Raw genomic sequence first — 20,223 nt, forward strand, 5'->3', positions numbered from 1 at the left:
ACAAAGAGAACCCAATTAAACAAATGAGATGAAAATATATACTTTGCCATTTATTTACTATGAAAAATTATCTAGGGTTAAATATTTGTGAGTTGCAAAAGTATGTGAATCTCTAGGATTAGCAGTTAAGTTGCAGGTGAAATTAGAGTGTTCTGTTCAGAAGTGTTTTCAGTCAATAGGATGACAATTAGGTGTCAGTTTATGCCCTGTTTTATTTAAAGAACAGGGTCTAATAAAGAATGATCATGTTTGTGAAAGTGAATCATGGCACAAACAAAGGAGATCTCAGAGGACCTCAGAAAAATAGTTGTTGCTCATCAGGCTGGAAAAAGGTTACAAAACCATCTCTAAAGAGTTTGAACTTCACAAATCCACAGTCAGACAGATTGTGTACAAATGGAGGAAATTCTAGACCACAGTTACCCTCCCCAGAAGTGGTCGACCAACAAAGATCACTCCAAAGCAAGATGTATAATAGTTTCCAACCCCAGGATAACTTCTAAGCAACTAAAGGCCTTTCTCACATTGGTTAATGTTGAAGTTCATGAGTCCAACAACAAGAACAATGAACAACCATGGTGTGCATGGCAGGGTTGCAAGGAGAAATCCACAACTCTCTAAAAAACACACTGCTGCCTGTCTGCAGTTTAATAAAGATCATGTGGACAAGTCAGAAGGCTATTGGAGAAATGTTTTGTGGATAGATGAGACCAAAATATAATTTTTGGTTTAAATAAAAAGTGTTATCTTTGGAGAAAGAAAAACTTGCTGCAACTGGGCCAGGATAACTTGCCACCATTGATGGAACAATAAATTCTGAATTATACCAGCAAATGTTAAAGGAAAATGTCAGCACATCTGTCCATGAACAGACCTTAATCCAATTAAAATGTTTTGGAAGGACCTGAAGCAAGCAGTTCTTAGGAGGAAACCCACCAACATCACAGACTTTAAGTGTGTCTGTACTAAAGAATGGGCTAAAATTCCTCCAAGTCGTGCAGGACTGATCAGCTACAAAAAATGTTACCTGCAGTCATTGCTTCAAAAAGGGGTCACAACAGATACTGAAAGCAAAGATTCACATACTTTTGCACCTCGCAAATATTTAACACTGGATTATTTTTCTCAATAACTAAATGGCAAAGTATATATTTTTGTTTTGTTTGTTTGACTGGATTTGCTTTGTCAACATCAATGACTTGTGAAAATGAAAAATCTGATGATGTTTAGCATTATATTTATGCAGAAATATAGAAAATTCTAAAGGGTTCACAAACTTTCAAGCAGCACTGTATATATATATATATATATATATATATATATATATATATGCATGTCTGCCACAAACAGATTCACTTTAATGTACTTATGTAGTTTTAACGTATTTAATGCATTAATTTGATCAAAAATTGTCAACTGACAGTCCTTATTTTACATTTTAACATTTTCTTTGTTGTTGTTGTTGTTGTTGTTGTTACTGTTATTATTATAATTATTATTTTTAAATATTTCACACTGTTGATTGGATTTCTATATGTTTTTTTTTTTTTGGTTAGGACCTTCAGCAGTGGAAAATCTCTCGGTTTCTCGGAATACAAACAGCTTGGAAGTTTCATGGCAGCCTGGTCCAGGCAAAAGAGAAAACTACTGGATCATGCTTATAGACAGCAATGGTATGGGTTCAATCTGGAACACAACAGTTGTTAACACAGCCACCTCGTATACAATAAAAAGGCTGATTCCCGGACGACTCTACAACATCACTGTCATTGCCGAGGTTGGAGAGCTACAGAATTCAGCCTCTAGACAAGCACAAACAGGTACTTTGCATTGGATGATCAAGTACTAATGAAATAACAAATTAACAGATTTGACAATATAAACACTAAAAAGTTGCCTCTGTCAACACTGCTTTATAACTTTGTGTGTGTGTGTGTGTGTGTTTGCGGCTGTGATCATATATCTGTGCCTGTATAATTTCCTTTGCTGTATTTTAGGCAGACATGTTAACACCCTTTCCTGTTTTGAGCGCTGAAAGGTCACCTTTGTCTCCTTGTGTTATGTCACGTTAAGTCATGCTGTCTCAATCATAAATGTGTTGCATTGATTATAAAATCCTACATTCATAAAATTTTTGTGCCCTTTTTAGATGTTTGGCTATGTTCATTTTCACTCTTCGAGATCTTGACGGCAAATCCTCAAACATACTTAATGTGATTACATTCAGTTTATTTGGCTTATCAAATAACCGTGAAGCTGGTTTGACACAATCTGTATTGCATAAAGAGCTATAGATCTTATGTGGTCAGGTTCAGTTATTCAACATATTTCTAAGTTAAATAAAACATAGAGCAATCAAACAATCAAGATCCGCACATTACTGTACATCAAGCTTATACTTCTTCAAAAATTCTTTATTAAATGCTGCATCAGATAAAAATATGTGCAAACAAGTGCAATAAATGTGCAAAGGTGCAAAACGTTTTTGAGACAAAGCTCTTCCTCAGTGCCTCTGTGACTTTGTAGTTGAGTTAAATAAAACCAAATTAATTTAGAGAATTAAAAACAATAAAACTTACAGAATTACAAAAGATATCCAAGATCATGTAAATGATTAAATCATTTCTTCAATAAAAGTTGATGCTTAAATGCTCAGTCACCTAGTGATTGATGTAATGAAAACGTTTTTTTACAGAAGTTCGCTCAGAACAATAACAAAAGGCACATAACTTCAAACAACAAGCATTAGTTAACAATAAGAATACATACATTTTATAAAATGGCCAGTTCCAGTTCTCAATTCTGATTGGTCAGCAACTGTTTTATTCACGATAAAGCACAGCTATGACCGCTTCACCCAAAAGTTCTGTGTGTCACTGAGCAACACCCTTAGCAACATAAACAAACAATAATATTCGCTTGTTAAGTGATGACATAATGCGTCCAACGAATGCACCAAACAATGCTGTTTCCGGGCCCAAGCCTCAACTTATTTCACTTGAGAATACTATCTCAACAGCCATTTATCAGCACTGTTTATTCATATTAAACTTTTAAGCTAAACATTTTCAGACTTACGGTGCACACTACAGTCTTCGTGCTCACAGCAAGTTAAAGGGGAGGATTTTTGTTAATTTCTTTTTTTTATATCATATTGTGTGTGTGTGTGTGTGTGTGTATTATAAAAGTCCCTTTAAGGCAAGTCATTTCACTTGGTGGCCATCTTTGAAACGCCTCCTATCTTAAAATTCAAACTCTAACATCAAATTCTCCAAAACTGTTCACCAGGCTTACAATTAAATTTCATATTCGAAATCACCAATGAAATCTGACAACATCTGCCTTATAAATATTGTTCCTTATGCTCCAACAATGTTCAAAAAAGCTAGATTTTTGGAGGTCATCCAGTGTGCGTGCACAGTACTGAACGCACGTCTCAGAACGCTGAGTGCTTCTATCCACAAGTTTCCTACGCCCCAGGAGGCCTTGCATCAAAAGTGTGAGCGTCTTCCAGTTCGAAGTAAACAAGTGGGACGACACTCATTCATTTAACAGTTGAGAATAGTGATGGGCATCGTCGGATGAAATATTTACCACACGTTCCACAGAACGACTCATCTTACGTGCACAAATATAAATCTAACAGTGTGTGTTTGTTTGTTTAATGTCTGTCTCTGATAAATTAATTTACCGTTACCCATTAAACTCTGGCGCCAGTACAAATATCTGTATGATGTAACAGAAGAATAATGTACACATACATTATATGAAGTGCATATGTCAAATATTTAATTTTCCTGAAATAATTTGCATTTTTCCTATTACTTGTTTGACTGGGTTTTTGAAAATATAAATAAATATGTATGAATAAGTAAGATCTGGGGGTTCGACCGACACACCAAGTAAATCGCGGACAGGAATGGAAATAAAGTGAGGCTTCGTTTGTCACTGGTTTCGTGATATTTACGTTAACAACACAAGCCTCGAATCGATGCTTCCTCTGGCAGACCCCTTAACACAGGCTCCGATTACTCGGTTCAAATGTCACATCACTAGTTAATTCAAGATTTAGCGATCCAAATTTGCTAAGGATGTGGGAGCACAGCTTCAAGCAGCACGTTGTCCCTGAGCACCATAACGACATCTCTCATAAAGGTTTGCAACTTTACAAAGTAAACAATGATCCGAAAAACACTTAATTAGCACACAAAATACCATACTACTACTGCCGCCTCACCGTAAGTTGTACCCACGTTCTTTTTTACAGTAGCGCCCCTCGGAAACAGGTGGATAGCAAACGGGACTTCTAACGGCAGCTACAGTGACACTCTTACTTTACTGATAGAGCGTTTGGACAGGAAAGCAGTGACACCTGATGTCAGACTTATCAAGCGAATAGCAGTAAAACTCTTTCATGTATTACGAATTTCAGCAGAATTAACTTAAATTTATTTAATGAAGTACGAGTGACCCATGCTGGCATTAGGTATAACTCACTCTGTGCCACAAATCGGTCTGTTTTAAAACTAAAAGATGGAAAATAGATGTTTTTTTAGCAGAAGGACAGCATTCAACAACTCTTGCTTCAAAAAATGTAGCATATCAATACATACATTTTTGGTTTTAATATTTTTTATTGTGTGGTGACCGTGCTGTATTTTGAATAAATCACGACTGAAGGGGTTGCAATGCCCTTCAGCCGTGGTTTATTTACAATACAGCACGGCCTTGAGTACCTTAATGCTTACTTATACACACTCCTACACTCTTTCTCAGGGGACATGACAATTTATAACATTTATTTACACAACAGTGGTGCTTTGGAAGCCAGGAAATGCAAACTTGTGAAAACAGGCTTCAAAGTGCACGGTTTTGAAACCATGGTATTATCTTTGTATTGTGGAAAAACACTACATCAGGGATAGGCAACGTCGGTCCTGGAGTACTGATGTCCTGCAGAGTTTTGTTAACATGTTCTGGTGTGTTTGATTAGGGTTGGAGCTAAGCTCAGTAGGTCATCGGCACTCCAGGACCAATATTGCATTATTTACCATAGGTGAACAAGTTACATTACATTTCGATAAAATAAAACTTTTTTTTTTCTGTTCTTTCTCTTGGACTTTAAACATAAGCATTATAACATCTTTTTGCAAGTAATGTAACTGACCGCTCCCTCTTCCTTTACAGTACCAGCTGCTGTCTCTAACCTCAGAGTGGAGAACAATGGCAACCAGAACACCCTCAGAGTTCTGTGGGATAAAGCCTCTGGTGATGTGGACAGTTACCTTGTCAGTCTGACATTACCAGGTTCAAACTCTATTGAGAAAGCCAGGTCGGCTAATAGTACAGATGTGATGTTTGACAATCTGAATCCTGGAAAGACCTACCAGGTGTCAGTCAGCACCATTAGTGGAACACTTTCTAATAAGACATGGATCACAGTAAAAACTGGTAGGTACAATTTATTTAAGAACTTATTATAAGTGCACCTTAAATGCTTAAAGACTAAGCCTTTTTTTCAATAGTGAATTATTAATTTATAAATATTACTACATTTTGGGGGAGGCTTATCAAGTAGGTGGAGAAGTAGGCTATATGCTGGTTATTTTTAATTTGTTTTGTCTACTTTTGACTACCTCCAAGGGTAATTAAAAAATGCATATGATCAGATAATTTCATAGGTGTTGATGTTCATGTTGTCGAATGCATTCTAAAAGCTTCAAAAGACCACCTACTGACCTAATACATAATCACAGTGGGACATGTTGATGGGAAGTGCAATAGTCAGACAGAATTACATTTTTTTCCGGCTGAAGTCGTAAGTTTAGTTTGAAGAACATACAAGAATCCCAACCATTTTTGGTGGTCCAGTGCTATCAGAGCAAAAAACAAAACTGCTGTTCTCTTTATCACTTTAAAGCCTTTTCATTTTCAACTTTCAAAAAACCTTTTCTGACAGGTTCACATAAACATACGCAAGGTTCACACTTGAGTATACATAAACAGAAAAGCAATGTTTATCACGTAGCATGTAGGTATTTAGGTATTTATTATTAGGATTAACCCCCTCATGTGCATCAGTATGTTAGATCTGTGTATTGAAGTAACAGCAACCTAACGCATTGTAAGTGCTGCTGTTTATGCTGTTAATGTGAATCAAACAAGAGAAAAAGAGAAACACATGTAATGTTATTGACAAAATAGCTTTAGTAGTTTTAATAAGACTCTAATAAGATTCTTACATAATGCTGCTGTTAACTGCTTTAGCAAAATTATTAATATTATTATAATGACATATCATTTATTAATGTGTTAAATATGTTATTTGCTTATTTACTACTATTATTTGCATTTAGCATTGCATTTTCCCTTTTAGAACCAGGGAAGGTGTCAGATCTGGTGATGGAGAACCTGTCTGACCGTGGCGTGCTAAAGATCACCTGGACGCCACCTTCTGGAGAGTGGGAGCACATCCGTGTGGTGCTTGTAAATGGAAGTGAAATCCTTGTTAACCAAACTGTGGACAGAACAGCAAAGGAAATACTCTTGTCGTGGTTAAATCTGCAGCCTGGCAGAGTGTACAGCTTGGCGGTCAGTGTAGAGAATGGAGGCCTGGCTAATACAGTCTATTACGAGGAGGAAATAGGTAACCATGTGTCAATTCTCTAAACTGGTGGTTCTCGATTCCAGTTCTGGGTTCCCACCACTCTGAACATTTTGTATGTCTTCATTTAATGCACCTGATTCAGATCTTTGCCTTGTTAGGAGAAAGCTTCATGAACTGAACCGAGTCTGTTAGATAAGAGAAACATTCAAAATGTGCAGAACAGTCTGTTCTAGCTCTAAATAACTATAAATGATATAAAATTCATTAAGGAGAAGACACATAAAAAAACATCAATTACTAACCTTTTATCTGTAAAGTTATATTCAATTTTACAATTTTGACTCCATGACACAGGTTTTTTGAAAAGTGTTTTACAAAAAAAATCCTCAAAATGTATTCTGTTTAAATCCTCAAAAATTACCTTGTAACCTCAATACTTTTATTTCAAATTGTGGTTGGGGTTTTGTAACGTCTTTCTTTTGCTATTGGTCTGTTCCTTTTTTTAGGTCTTCCACCTGTATCTCAACTGCACATCCGTCACTCAGACGAGACCTCCCTAAGCGCTCTGTGGACTCACGCCTCATCCCGTGATGGCTACATTGTACAGCTTTTCCAAAGCAGCACATCTACTGCTATTCAAACACGAACCTTGAGCCGTGACATGAGAGAGTGCACTTTTAACGTCCTCACGCCTGGTCGCCTGTACGACATTACTGTAACCACTACCACAAAGAACCTGCGTAGTTCTGCTACAGTAAAGGGAAGAACATGTAAGGTTATCTTGCCATTTCCTAGGAAAAATTACTCAGTATTCCTCATTTAACACTAGAAGCAATAACTTTTTTTTTTACATTCTAGATGTTCAGCTAGTTAGTACATTATGAACCAACATCAATTAAACAACAAACAGTAACATTTGTAAATTGAACTTGAAATAAAATTATATTTCACTGCATTAACTAATGTTAACAAATAAAACTCTGTCCAATTACTATATAGGAAATTATATGTTAAAAGAATGTGATTGTAATCAAATTATGTGTTCTCAGTGCCTTTAAAGGTCAGTCACCTAAAACTGAGTAACAAGGGAAAATCAGATAGTCTGAATGCGAGCTGGGAGATACCATCTGGAGATCTGGATTTCTACAACTTAGTGCTGTTAGGGGTCGGACAGACGGTGCACAACCTTTCTGTTCCAGCAAACACAACCTCCACCCTGCTTCCTTTCCTCAGACCCGGTACTTTACACAAATTGCTGGTTACCACTGTCAGCGGATCACAGACCTCCAAACTAGCTGAGGCCGATTGTCGTACAGGTAAAATGAACCCAGTTGAAATAAGTGTTTAACAAAAACATGGTATGCTGTTACTCTCTTGTTATGCAGGACTTCATGTCTTCCTAACTATTGACATGTTCTTTAAAGCCATACTGCATTATATAGAGATTCCAATGCATTCATAAAAATATAATATATAATTGCATGTTATCATAAATAATTAACACATTATAATATATTATAATCCTAACCTTTAAATGGATTAATCAATAAAACAAAACATGTTTTTATATATTTCTGTATGCTATTTTAGATTATGTAAAATACTCTACTAATAAACTACTAATATAGATTTTATATTTCCCCGTAACTATTTTCCCACAGATTAAATTCATGACAGACCTACAAAACAATTTGCAGCCCAATACAAAGGGGATTTATGGAATTTCAGGAAGCTCTGCATAAAAGGAGCGGGTCATATTAAACACATCCTGTCGGGCTCAAATGCTCTTTCTATTTTCAGTCAGTGTTTAATGAACTCTTGTGAAGTTGTCCAAACAATGGAGAACAGTTTCACATTCTACAGCAGCTAGACACCATATATATAAACATTCAGCCAAGGCTTTTACAACTGATTAAACATGTAAGGCATCATTTCTAATGTAACAATATTTTCTCATATTACAATTTAATGCATAGAGTAGGCTTACATGAGCCAAATGTAAGTTGATTTCTCTAAAAGTGTAACACAAACAAAACATTGATCTGGGTGTTTGAAAAAGAAAAAAAAATTCTAAGTTTAAATAGCCTATTAATAATTTATTTATTATTATTCTTGCTGTACTGTAACCTTCTCTGTGGTTTTTAGTGCCCGCTGCTGTTTCTGACATCACAGTCACTAACAGCGGTCCAGACTTTCTGAATGTGTCATGGAAGGCAGCAGAAGGAGATGTGGACAATTACATGGTGATGCTAAAGGAGCAGGAGAAGATCATACACATGCTCGCTGCGTCTAAAGCAACCACAGAGTGTGTGTTCAGGAGTCTGGTTTCGGGTCGACTGTACACCATCTCCATTACCACACACAGCGGCAGTTACCGGAACCAAACACTTGTACAAGAGAGAACGCGTAAGCAATAATAGTAGCATCATTCCTATACAGTGGCATGCGAAAGTTTGGGAACCCCTTGGAGAATATGTGAATAAATAATAATAAAAAGAAATTATGTTTTTAGAGGAAATCAGCATTTTTCTCCATATAATGGACTGGTATGGTGCCCTGATTTTGAAAAATGCAGTTTAAATGTGGCTTCAAACAATCCCAAATGCGGTTGAAAACTTTTTAATGTTGAACGCTCTTCTTGTCTTACTCTGCCTAGACTGTTTTTGTTCCGGTTCATGACAGTTAGGGTATGTCGAAAAACTCCCATCTCAAGTTCTCCCTCAACTTCAAAATCATCCTATATCGCTGTTTTACCTTTTTTGTTAAGAGTGTGTGATCGTCTTCACATGTTTACTTTGCAAAGACCGTGTCGGTACTTCTGCAGCGATGTAGGATGATTCTGAAAAGATTTTTGAAGTTGAGGGACAAAATAACTGTCTTGAACCAGAATACACAGAGTTCAGGGAGAGAAAGACAAGACGAGCTTTTGAGATTAAAAGGTATTTCAATTGAATTTTTTTAGTTAAAACAACCAATCGTTTCGCTAGATAAGACCCTTCTTCCTCAGCTGCATTTGGGATTGTTTGAAGCCGCATTTAAACTGCATTTTGGAAGTTAAAAATCGGGGCATCATAGCAGTCCATTATATGGAGAAAAATGCTGAAATGTTTTCCTCATAAAACATCATTTCTTTACGACTGAAAAAAGAAAGACATGAACATCTTGGATGACAAGGGGGTGAGTACATTATATGTGAACCATTGTTTTGGAAGTGGACTTCTCCTTTAATATTGTGTTTGGTTACCTGGATTTTTTTGTTTGTTTGTTTGTTTTGTTTTGTTTTGTGATGGTTGTTCATGAGTCCTTCGTTTGTTCTGAACAGTTAAACTGAGCACTGTTCTTTAGAAAAATCCTTCAGGTCCTGTAGATTCTTCAGTTTTTGCATATTTGAACCTTTTCCAGCAGTGACTGTATGATTTTGAGATCCATCTTTTCACACCGAGGACAATTGAAGGACTCAAACACAGCTATTAAAAAAGGTTCAAACATTCACTGATGCTCCAGAAGAAAATCACGATGCATTAAGAGCCGGGGGGGTGAAAACTTTTTGAATTGTAATTAATTTTCTTTTTTTTATCTTCTTTTTTGTAATCTTCTGTTGCTTCCAAAGGGCAGTACTAAATGGGGGGGGGAAATTATATTTCAACAAAATAAGAAAACTTTGGATATCTTCAGCCTGTTCAAAAGTGTCTTAATGCATTGTGTTTCCTTTTGGAGCATCAGTGAATGTACAGTGAGTCCCTCAGTTGTCCTCAGCATCCTTCAATCTGCAGGACCTGGAGGATTTTTCTGAAGAACAGTTTAACTGTTCAGATCAAAGGGATGACGAGTCGTAGATCATCCAGGTAACCACAAACAGTATTAAGAACCAAGGGTTCCTTTTGAAGGGTTTTTTTTTATTTCAACAATTTGTTTTGTCTTGTGGACTATATGTAAACATATTTTATGTAAAATATCTTACTCAGGACAGTACTAAATAAAAAATAAAATGCATTTTGTACAAAGTCTCTTGTTTTGTTGTTCACATTGTCACATATTCTGCAAAGGGTTCACAAATTTTCGCATGCCACTGTAGTTATAAATTTCAGAAATTTCAGAGCAAAATCAAAAGAAAATCTGACAAAAAAATCTGACATTTTTCCCATCACAATCTTTTCCATTAAATCTTCATTACAATAATGAAATTAATCAATGAAAATGATTTTGTTCCCCCCCAGATACTTAGAGTCTTAATTTACAAATATACTTTTGTAATTCAACTAATATACATTTAGTTCTACATTTCAGTCATCTTACCTTTACACTAGGCTACTAAGAAGTATTTTATTTTAGGACACTTGATAAGTTTAATGCTTTGGGGAGGTTTTATCTGTCTTTTTTGCACAGTGATTAAAGTAAAATATGTTGTTCTTAATGTAACATTATATTTAAAATAATTTGTTCTTTTAGAGCCATCCACAGTCCAAAACCCCACTGCCATCCATTCAGCCAGAGATGACTTTCTAAAGGTTTACTGGAATCATGCATCTGGGGATTATGATTATTATGAAGTGGCAATTGAATATAACAGCACACGTCTTAAAAGTCAGAAGCTCAGCAGGACACAAAGTGAATGTGAGTTCAGTGATCTGGTTCCAGGACGTCTCTACATTGTGACCATCAGCACCTGGAGTGGCCAGTACAACTCTACCGTTTCTATATATGGCCGTACATGTGAGTGACATGGAGCATCTGTTTTTCCCATTATCGGGGACATGCACTAATGTTGTCTCAATCTCTCATTAAAAATACTGGAATACTGGAAATCACTGTCAGTGTAAAACTACTTTACATTTGAATCTATATCAAGTTTTTGATACACTGAACTATTTGCATGCATCAGAATTATTAGATTATTATTAGGTTGCTTCTATTGTCCTAATTTGTAAGTCGCTTTGGACACTTCTGTTTTTCAGTCCCAGGTGCTGTGGGTAATTTGTCCCTAACAGAGTATGGAACCAGTTTTCTGAGGGTGAACTGGACGTCTGCTCCAGGAGATGTTGATAACTATGAGGTTCAGATTCTCTTCAATGACACGCTGGTGTCACCAGCTGTAAATCTGACCAGTGCAGTTAGGGAACATCTGTTCTCTGCGCTCACACCAGGTCGGCTGTACAAGATCGTGTTGTCTACTCACAGCGGGTCATATCAGCGTGCAGAGATTCTTGAGGGCCGCACAGGTAAGGTTTTACAATGGAAATATTTTGATTGTTCATGTACAATAATAATAATCATGTTGCTGGGAAAAACTCAAATATCCTTGTTAAACTTGTTACAATTGAAAACAGCCTTGTGAAATTTATTTTGCTCCAAAATCAAAAAAAAAAAAAAAAAAAAAAAAAAAAAAGAAGAGAAGAAATTATATCTAATTATAGTAATGATGGTAGTATACAGTATTATAATGGTTGTATGCATTACACTAAAGAGAATATGAGGGAAATTTTCTTCATTTTAATGAAAAAGTTAAAATAAAAATAAAGTCAATATAAAATGGATATTGCAATCATCATTTCTCTCCTACTGTGATGTATATCCAAGTGAAATTTCATCTCAAATAAGAAACAGGACATGACTAATTGCTGCAATTGTCTCTCTTCTGCCTATTAGATAACCTTGTTTTTGTTTCATTTTAACCTTGTTTTTGAGTAAATATTACACAGGCTTATGTTTTGTTTTAAATCAATTTAAAATGAAACATTTTCAGGATAAATAGCATGCAAATATTGACTATTATTAATTATAACTTGAGAGAAGCACAAATCGTGATCACAATTAAAATTCATTGTGTAGCCTCACATCTGAACAGAATCAACACTAAACTGACTTGAGCTGAATAATGACAACATTGTCTTTTAGAGCTGCTTTACAATGGTATCTGAACTGTCTTCACAATTAAGTTCCCATAATTGATTTTGATATTTGTCTGTTTATGTCTGCTTTGACACAATCTGTATAAATTTTTATTTCATGGTGACTTTAAATGTCTTATAATAGGCTTAATGCTCTTTATAAAAATATAAATTAAAAATCTTAAAAATGAAATAGTTTTCAAAGAAATAATTTTCTATTGAATTCGGAGTAAAATGTGGAGCAAAAAACAACCTGAACATATATTTGTGAAATTCCCTATTTAGATATAAGTTAACAAACTTAAAGAATTTTACAATAACATAATGAAGCCATCTATTTTAGCTTTGCATCAAGCAGTGGTTTATGAAGTACAATATTATTTTAATAATTTAAAAAAAAACACTAAATTTGAGCAGATTGAACACTGATTATGTGTTGAATTAGATGTTGAACCTGACAGTATTTGAATCCAAATATGTCGTTATCATCATCACAGTTGTATATCCTTTGTATAACAGCTGTGTCTCTTTTTCCATTTTGTCACCCAGTACCCAGTCAGGTTCAGAGTGTCCATCTCAGCGCAGGCACCACAGACAGCAGTCTCAAAGCCTCTTGGTCCTCTGGTGATGGAGACATGGACTTATACTCAGTGTATCTATTTCAAGGGACACATGTCCAGGACATGAGACATGTTCCTAAACACATCACACAGACAGAATTTTACAACCTGGTACCTGGTCAACTGTACTCAGTTACTGTGCAGTCGGTCAGTGGAAAAAAGACAAACAACAGTACAACTAGTGGCAGAACAGGTGTGGAATACACATATAATTTACATGTCAGATCTAGTGGAAATATGATACTTCATAAATTTGATGAATACAACAATGTTGTCTCAGGTAGACAAGAAGTGCTTGAAAGCGGAAACTACAGTCTAATGTGTGTTTATGTGTGTTTCAGACCCCTCCACAGTCACCAACCTGCGGGTAGATAATCAACTCAGCACACACAATCTGTTAGTGAGCTGGACGGCAGCTGTGGGTGTTTATGATGAATACAGCCTACAGTTACTAAATGAGAGTGACAGAGTAATCGCTAGTGCTTCTGTGCCCGCTACTAACAACCACCACCTGTTTAAAAAATTAACTCCAGGAAGGTGGTACACAGCACACATTCAGACTCTCAGCGACACTGCCAAAAGCAAGGACATCACTGCTAAGGGACAAACATGTAAGACACACATCTTGTATAATGCTTTTCACTGAGTATTTACATTATGTCATTGGTTCACCACGCGATTAAGTTTGTACTCTCACTTGATTGAAAAAAACAAAAACAAATTAGACCCACACATGTATCATTTATTTATTTAATTTTAAGTCATCATGAAATCAAAATGTACCTTTCTCTCTAATTCCTAGTTACTTTCTTACATCAGCGTTTTAGTGAGAATAAAGTCGAAATTTCGAGAATAAAATAAAAATTACGAAAATAAAGTTGAAATTAAGAGAATCAAGTCAAAATGTTAAGAGAATAAAGTCAAAATGTTTAGAGAATTTAAGTTGTAGAAATTAAAGTTATGATATTTTGAGAGTAGCCTATAGCCTATATTGCGCATGCAAAAGGAAGCACCGTGAGAAGTTGCCAGGTCACCGGAATTTATTTCAATATTGTTGCGTTTGAGCGGCCGCATCATCTTGATGATGAGGATGAGGAAGAGTCCATTTTAAGGACTCGCGGAAACAGCTTAATATCAAGAATATGATATTTATTAACAGACTGAATAGGAAGAACTTTTTATCTTAACATCAGCTCACACACCTAATCAACATTCCTTTGGGGGGGTGCCAGCTCTCTTATTTAACCATTTTTAATAATAATATGGGATTATTAGCAGAATTCATACCATGTGTCGTGCTCGCGGGGATAGTATGCTTGGAAATAATATTTCATGTCTTCGATTGCATTCGTTATTTGTTGTGCGCCAGCGACCCAATAGCAATAAGCTTTGTGCTTTTGGTACTTTTCATATAAAACAATGTCTCAGCTTTCAAAATCAGTTTTATAGCAAAATACAAACAGTGTCTTACAATAATGTGTTTTCAAGCTCTTTAATGTGGTGTGACAGATCGCTGTATTCCTGTGAATCAATTTATTAAATTAATGCCTACTGTTTTCTTTGTGAAAATTTCTCCACCTACTCCGCAAAAACGTCTGTGGCATTCAACCTTTCATTCCTCACGTGTTTAATGTGTTTAAAAACAACAATAAAACATTCTAAAGGTTGAAGTGGACTCCAACTCGTTAACATAAATTATATTGTTGTCATTTCTGAGGTATATAACGTTAAGTGACTATTCACAAGCTGTTTAATTCACTGTAAAATACAGTAAATGATTGGACAATATTTAACGTCTTCCATTTATTATTTGTAGTGTGCCAGCCACCCAGTAATCGCAGTAATTTTTTGCTTTGTTGCTTTTAATATAACATAGCTCAGCTTTCAAATTCTGTCAATTTTATCATGAAATACAAATTATAAGTGTGTTTTTCCTCTTTATTTCAAGTTTATAACAAGATATAAAAGTGAATGAACATCAGACGGCATTAACAAAAAGAAAAACAAACAAAAAAAACAGTGTAGCCTAATTTAAAGAAAGTAATGTCTCATTGTAACCAGAAAGATGATTGATTCCCATGCCGCTTAAACTGAAGCAAATGCAGCAATCTGTCACGCCACAATAAAGAGTGTGAAAAACACATTATTTTAAGACATATTTTTTGAATTTCGCTACAAAACTGACAGATTTTAAAAAGACTTTGGAATATCTCCCAGTGCTCCTAATCCGGGCCATTTGCATGTGCAATAGGCTAATATACTTTCAAAATATTCTACATTTAATGTTGTAATTGTTATGAATTAATTCTCATAATTTCGACTTTATTCTCAAAATATTACGACTTTATTCTCGTAATATTTAGACTTTATTCTTGTAATTTCAACTTTGTTCTCGAAATATTTTGACTTTATTCTCGTAATTTCGATTTTATTCTCAAAATATTACGACTTTAATCTCGTAATCTTAGATTGTTAAAACATTTTTAGTGTGGCACTAAAATGCCATCATATAGTATGAAGTGTAGACTGATGTGGGGGAAAAAGTAATTTAAAGCAGTTTAACGTAAGGCAGCAACATAACAAAATGTGAATACTTTTGCAAAGCACTGTATACATATAAAATTCAAATTTATTTAGACTAATTTGAACAAATGAACGTTTTCATAGTTTTTTTTACATTTTATTTAAATTATAACATATATGTCATATTATCTAGCATTAAGAGTACTTTTAAGCTCTTCTCCAGAATTCGAAAGATTTTCCAATCTTTCCTAGAATCACTTAAAGACAGTTTACATGGCTTGTTCTCCTAATCTCCTCAGATCCAGCAGCAGTGACCGGGCTACACATATGCTCCAACACAAGCACTGAACTGTCATTCTGCTGGACTGCACCGGAGGGCCGGGTGGACGGGTTTGATCTGTATCTGTACAATCAGGTTGAGACAATGCAGTCTCACAGCACACTGGGAGATAGTGCTCTGAGCTGGTCCTTTACACACCTGCTGCCAGGGACGCTGTATAAGATGATGATCACCAGCAGGAGTGGGAAGCTGAGTAGTCAGTCATCTATATGGGCACGTACAGGTAAATAGTGAAGCTCTGTTCAATATGTAATGTTTCCTAGTTAAAAAGCTTCACAGCAATTACCTGCTCTCTTTAATTAACTTATTAACTTAAGCTGTAAATGTATGCTAAAATGTGTATAAAAACTCAACAAAATGATAGGATGACTAAAGTTTTCATATTTTGAATCAATGCTGGGTGGTTGGAGTTAATTAATTAATTCTTCCAAACACAATTTTCAGTATTCTGTACAATTCAACAATAAATGGCTGTTAGATTGACATATAAAGTATCCAGCCATTTGTTCAAAGGTTCAAACAAACTAAAAATTATCTATGAACAATCCAAATTAACGGAAAGTAAACTCAGATTTAAAATATACAACAATATACATTTCTAAAGCTATGAATTTAAAAAAAAAGGACTGGAATTTAATTTGCTATAATATTACTGCATAGTATATTAAAATTTAGATAGTAAAAGTAAAAGTAAAAGTCTGTAGCATTTTTCTCACTTTTATTTATTTGTTTAGATGCCTAAAAAACCTTGTTTGTTTGTTTTTACAGCTCCTGCCTCTGTCATAAACCTCCAAGTCAAGAATCAGGGTCAAATGGACAGTCTTCTTCTGAGCTGGATGCGTGGTCCTGGAGGACTTACTGCATATTCAGTCACTGTGGATGGCTTTGAACAGTGGTTGGGTCCAGAAAGGACTCAGGTGGTCTTCCACAAACTGGTGGCTGGTCGGCTTTATTCTGCTACATTTCAGAGCTGGAGTGAAGATCTGACCAACACTATGACTGCAATAGGGCGTACAGGTCAGTGCTGCTACAAATCATAAAGTGCTTAATTCAGATGATTTCCTAATTTAAAGCACCAAAGACTGCAAATATTATGGCTAATTAATGAAACCTTCATGATGTTGTTATACTGATTTTTGGTCATTTTGGAGCTCAGCAGCAATTAACTTCCGTTATATGGAAAAGAGCAGCTTGGACATTTTACTAAAACCAAACCAGAACCAATGCACTACAGTTCTGAAAGCTAAATTATTTTTATATCATCTAAATGACTTATTTCACCACAGTTCCTGCACCGCCATCATCAGTGTCTGTTAGCAGTTCTACCAGCTCAGTGGAGATAAAGTGGCATGTCCCAGATACGGGAGACTACGATGATTTTGAAGTGACATGGTTTCCTCGGGACACACTTAATGTTTCTGGTCTTCATCCTACTCGGCGGATACTGAAGGGACTTTATCCAGGGCGGCTCTATAATATCAGCCTTCGGACTGTCAGTGGGACAAAACACAGTCCTGTGACCTACAGCAGTCCTGTTTACCACACCGTCAGAACCCGTGAGTACAGATTCATAGACCACTAGAGATCACACTAGGATTGCCAAACCATATGATGAAAGTCACTTGTCGCCAGTTTTACATCCTATGGTTAACTGCTTATTAATTTAAATTAATTTAAAGTATTTAAGTATGTGATTAATCTGATGAAAAAAAACATTAAAACCTAACCATGATAGTATAGTAAAACAAAACAAAAAAAAACTGTTTTGCTTTGTGTATGGCTCTTTAATTCCAGAACGTTTGGAACTGGCTTGATTCCAGTTTTTCAGAATCATTTCAGTGAGTCAATTCCAAATTAACTGTTTTGAGTCCTGAAAAAAGTCGGTGTTTGTTCAAACTGTCTGTATTATGAAAACTCACACACTTTGAAACACTCACTAGTCGCCACCTGCTGATGTAATGATGTACCCAACAAAAAAGAGTAACTGAATGAAGCAAAGAATGAATCTGAATGTATTTTTTGCTGAAGAGAATCAAAAGTGTCATGAATCAATCCCATCCCAGCTCTTCTAGAATGTGTAGTAGTTTGGTAACTAAGATAATGAACACAGTCTATACCTAGGCACTGAAAAAGAACCAATTCTTTCCAGAATCGACTTTCAGCCATAGTATATGGGAGGTCTGAGGGTTGATAAAAAAAAAAAATAGATATCAAATTTTAACCAATTTTAGTTCAATTTGTGCATGAATTGAAAGCATTCTGTCCTAGGTTTTAACGGACACAAGCTGTTTCTGCTTTCTTATTCAATTCATAATGAAGAAAATGACGGAAAAGTGTGTGTGAATTCTGGATCAAGGTTTTAGATACACAAACGTGAGATGTAAATATCCTTTTATCCTTACAAGCAGTTCATCAAAGACCATTGGTTTAAGCATGTGGGGCAATTAAAAAAGGCTTGCATAAGGGTGCTTCTTGAAAGTTGTGATGTTCTCAGCACTTTAGGTGGAGGTTGGAAGCTCATTCCAGCAAGGAGCAGCAGAGAGGGTGAAAGTTTTGAAGAGTGAATTTAGGGATATTTGCTCACAAAAGTGTTCACAAGAGATTTCTTTTCTCTATAGCTCCACATTCAACTCAAAGCATCCACTGTTTCCCCCTGAGCTCCACCTCTGTCTCCTGCTCCTGGGCACCTCCAGAGGCAGATTACGACTCTTATGTTGTGGAATGCCGCAAACAAGGGTCCGGTATGACGGTATACACATACACACTGGAACACGATGCTCTCTCGCAGCATTTTGAAAGGCTGGAACCCTTTAGAAACTACACCATCTACATCACAGTGGTTTCTGGGGACAAGCAGAGTTCAACCACAAAAACCAGCGTTATCACTATGATCGACAGTAAGTGACAATATACTACAAGCTTGCTTTTTCCTCTTAAAATCACCAACTCTCACTGGAAATTAATCACTGCTGCTCACTTTGTTGCTGCCTAGATGTACCCAAGTTGTCAAAATGCTACAACAGAATCTCAGAAGGTTAATATTTATGTTTTAGGGCCGCCTGTCCCACCATTGACAGTACGGGTCAGTGAGCAGTCTGCAGTCATCACCCATTTCACCATCCTGTTTAAGTTCAACTGCAGCTGGTTCAGTGATGCTAATGGGGCTATTCGTTTCTTCACAGTAATCGTCACTGAGTCAAATGGTACCAGTCATTTTGATACTTGTTTCTTTATCTGAGTTGGAATTTATGGCAATATGATCTCCATTTGTTGCTTAAATCTAAGAACTGAATCCAGTCTCATTTCATTTCATGTACAGATGTTGATAATGTCCTGCCAGAGCAAAGACATCCTTTGCCATCTTATCTGGATTACAGACAAAACCGCTCCATCAAAGCATACCAGACCGGCTACTTTCACAGCCTGTGTGCTGAGGGATCTGACAGCAAGATCCGTGTTTTTGAGATAAACCTAGGAGAAGGGATGAAACATTTGGGGGGAGCTTGCAAAAGGGATCCAGAATCTATCCAGCATGGAACGCATTTCTGTGATGGGCCACTCAAACCCAGAACATCATATCGGTACTATTGAACAGCTTTATGTAAAATTTGTTGTAGAATATTATCTTACGTTGAAGTTTGTAGTGTTCATCCATCTCAAGATGAGTGAGTTTTAATATAAAGAAAAAAGCTGCAGCATAACAAAATTGACCTGAAGTGTTTAAATTGAACATTTAAAAAAAAATGCTTGTAAATGTCATTATTTATTAATTCTCACATTATTTAAAACCTGTATGACGTTCATTCTTCTGTTGAGCATCAAAGGAGATAGCATAATGTCATTGGTGCTTTTTTCATACAGTGAAAGAGAATGTCTATGGATCCTGTCAAGGTCTAAAAATGACAAAAAGGTGATTAAATGAGCAATATCACACGAGTAGACGTGAGATATGGCTGTATATCAGCCATATATACAACTATATCTCACGTCTACAAGTGTGATATTGCGTTTATACAACAGTTCAATGACACGAGTGTCTAAATACATAAGAAACAACAACTTTAAAAATCCTCTTTTGTGCAAACTACTTCCACCACGGATTCAAATCTCAGTTTGACAGTTTAACAGCTGAGCCCAAGCCTTTGCTAGTAATTTGAAAAAGTCACCTTAGAACTAGTAACTAACGAACGTTGAGTTGCTTCCTTAAAGCTTATTGTATTACTGTATTAAAAGCTCACTGTATTA

General features: G+C 35.9%; 1 protein-coding gene across 1 annotated transcript in view; it reads left to right on the forward strand.

Annotated features, from left to right (window-relative positions):
• Positions 1-20,223, forward strand: part of ptprb (protein tyrosine phosphatase receptor type b) — a 32,432-nt gene that overhangs the window by 4,135 nt on the left and 8,074 nt on the right. Inside the window, exons 3-18 of the mRNA XM_051107642.1 lie at positions 1,557-1,820; positions 5,188-5,451; positions 6,377-6,646; positions 7,114-7,377; positions 7,657-7,923; positions 8,753-9,013; positions 11,057-11,320; positions 11,563-11,826; positions 13,045-13,308; positions 13,457-13,726; positions 15,938-16,201; positions 16,747-16,995; positions 17,265-17,534; positions 18,597-18,875; positions 19,032-19,181; positions 19,298-19,559. Coding sequence (XP_050963599.1) covers positions 1,557-1,820; positions 5,188-5,451; positions 6,377-6,646; positions 7,114-7,377; positions 7,657-7,923; positions 8,753-9,013; positions 11,057-11,320; positions 11,563-11,826; positions 13,045-13,308; positions 13,457-13,726; positions 15,938-16,201; positions 16,747-16,995; positions 17,265-17,534; positions 18,597-18,875; positions 19,032-19,181; positions 19,298-19,559 — 4,126 coding nt within the window. The remainder of the gene's footprint in view (positions 1-1,556; positions 1,821-5,187; positions 5,452-6,376; positions 6,647-7,113; positions 7,378-7,656; positions 7,924-8,752; positions 9,014-11,056; positions 11,321-11,562; positions 11,827-13,044; positions 13,309-13,456; positions 13,727-15,937; positions 16,202-16,746; positions 16,996-17,264; positions 17,535-18,596; positions 18,876-19,031; positions 19,182-19,297; positions 19,560-20,223) is intronic.

The sequence above is a fragment of the Labeo rohita genome, chromosome 4 (assembly GCF_022985175.1).
Source record: "Labeo rohita strain BAU-BD-2019 chromosome 4, IGBB_LRoh.1.0, whole genome shotgun sequence".
Classification (NCBI taxonomy): Eukaryota; Metazoa; Chordata; class Actinopteri; order Cypriniformes; family Cyprinidae; genus Labeo; species Labeo rohita.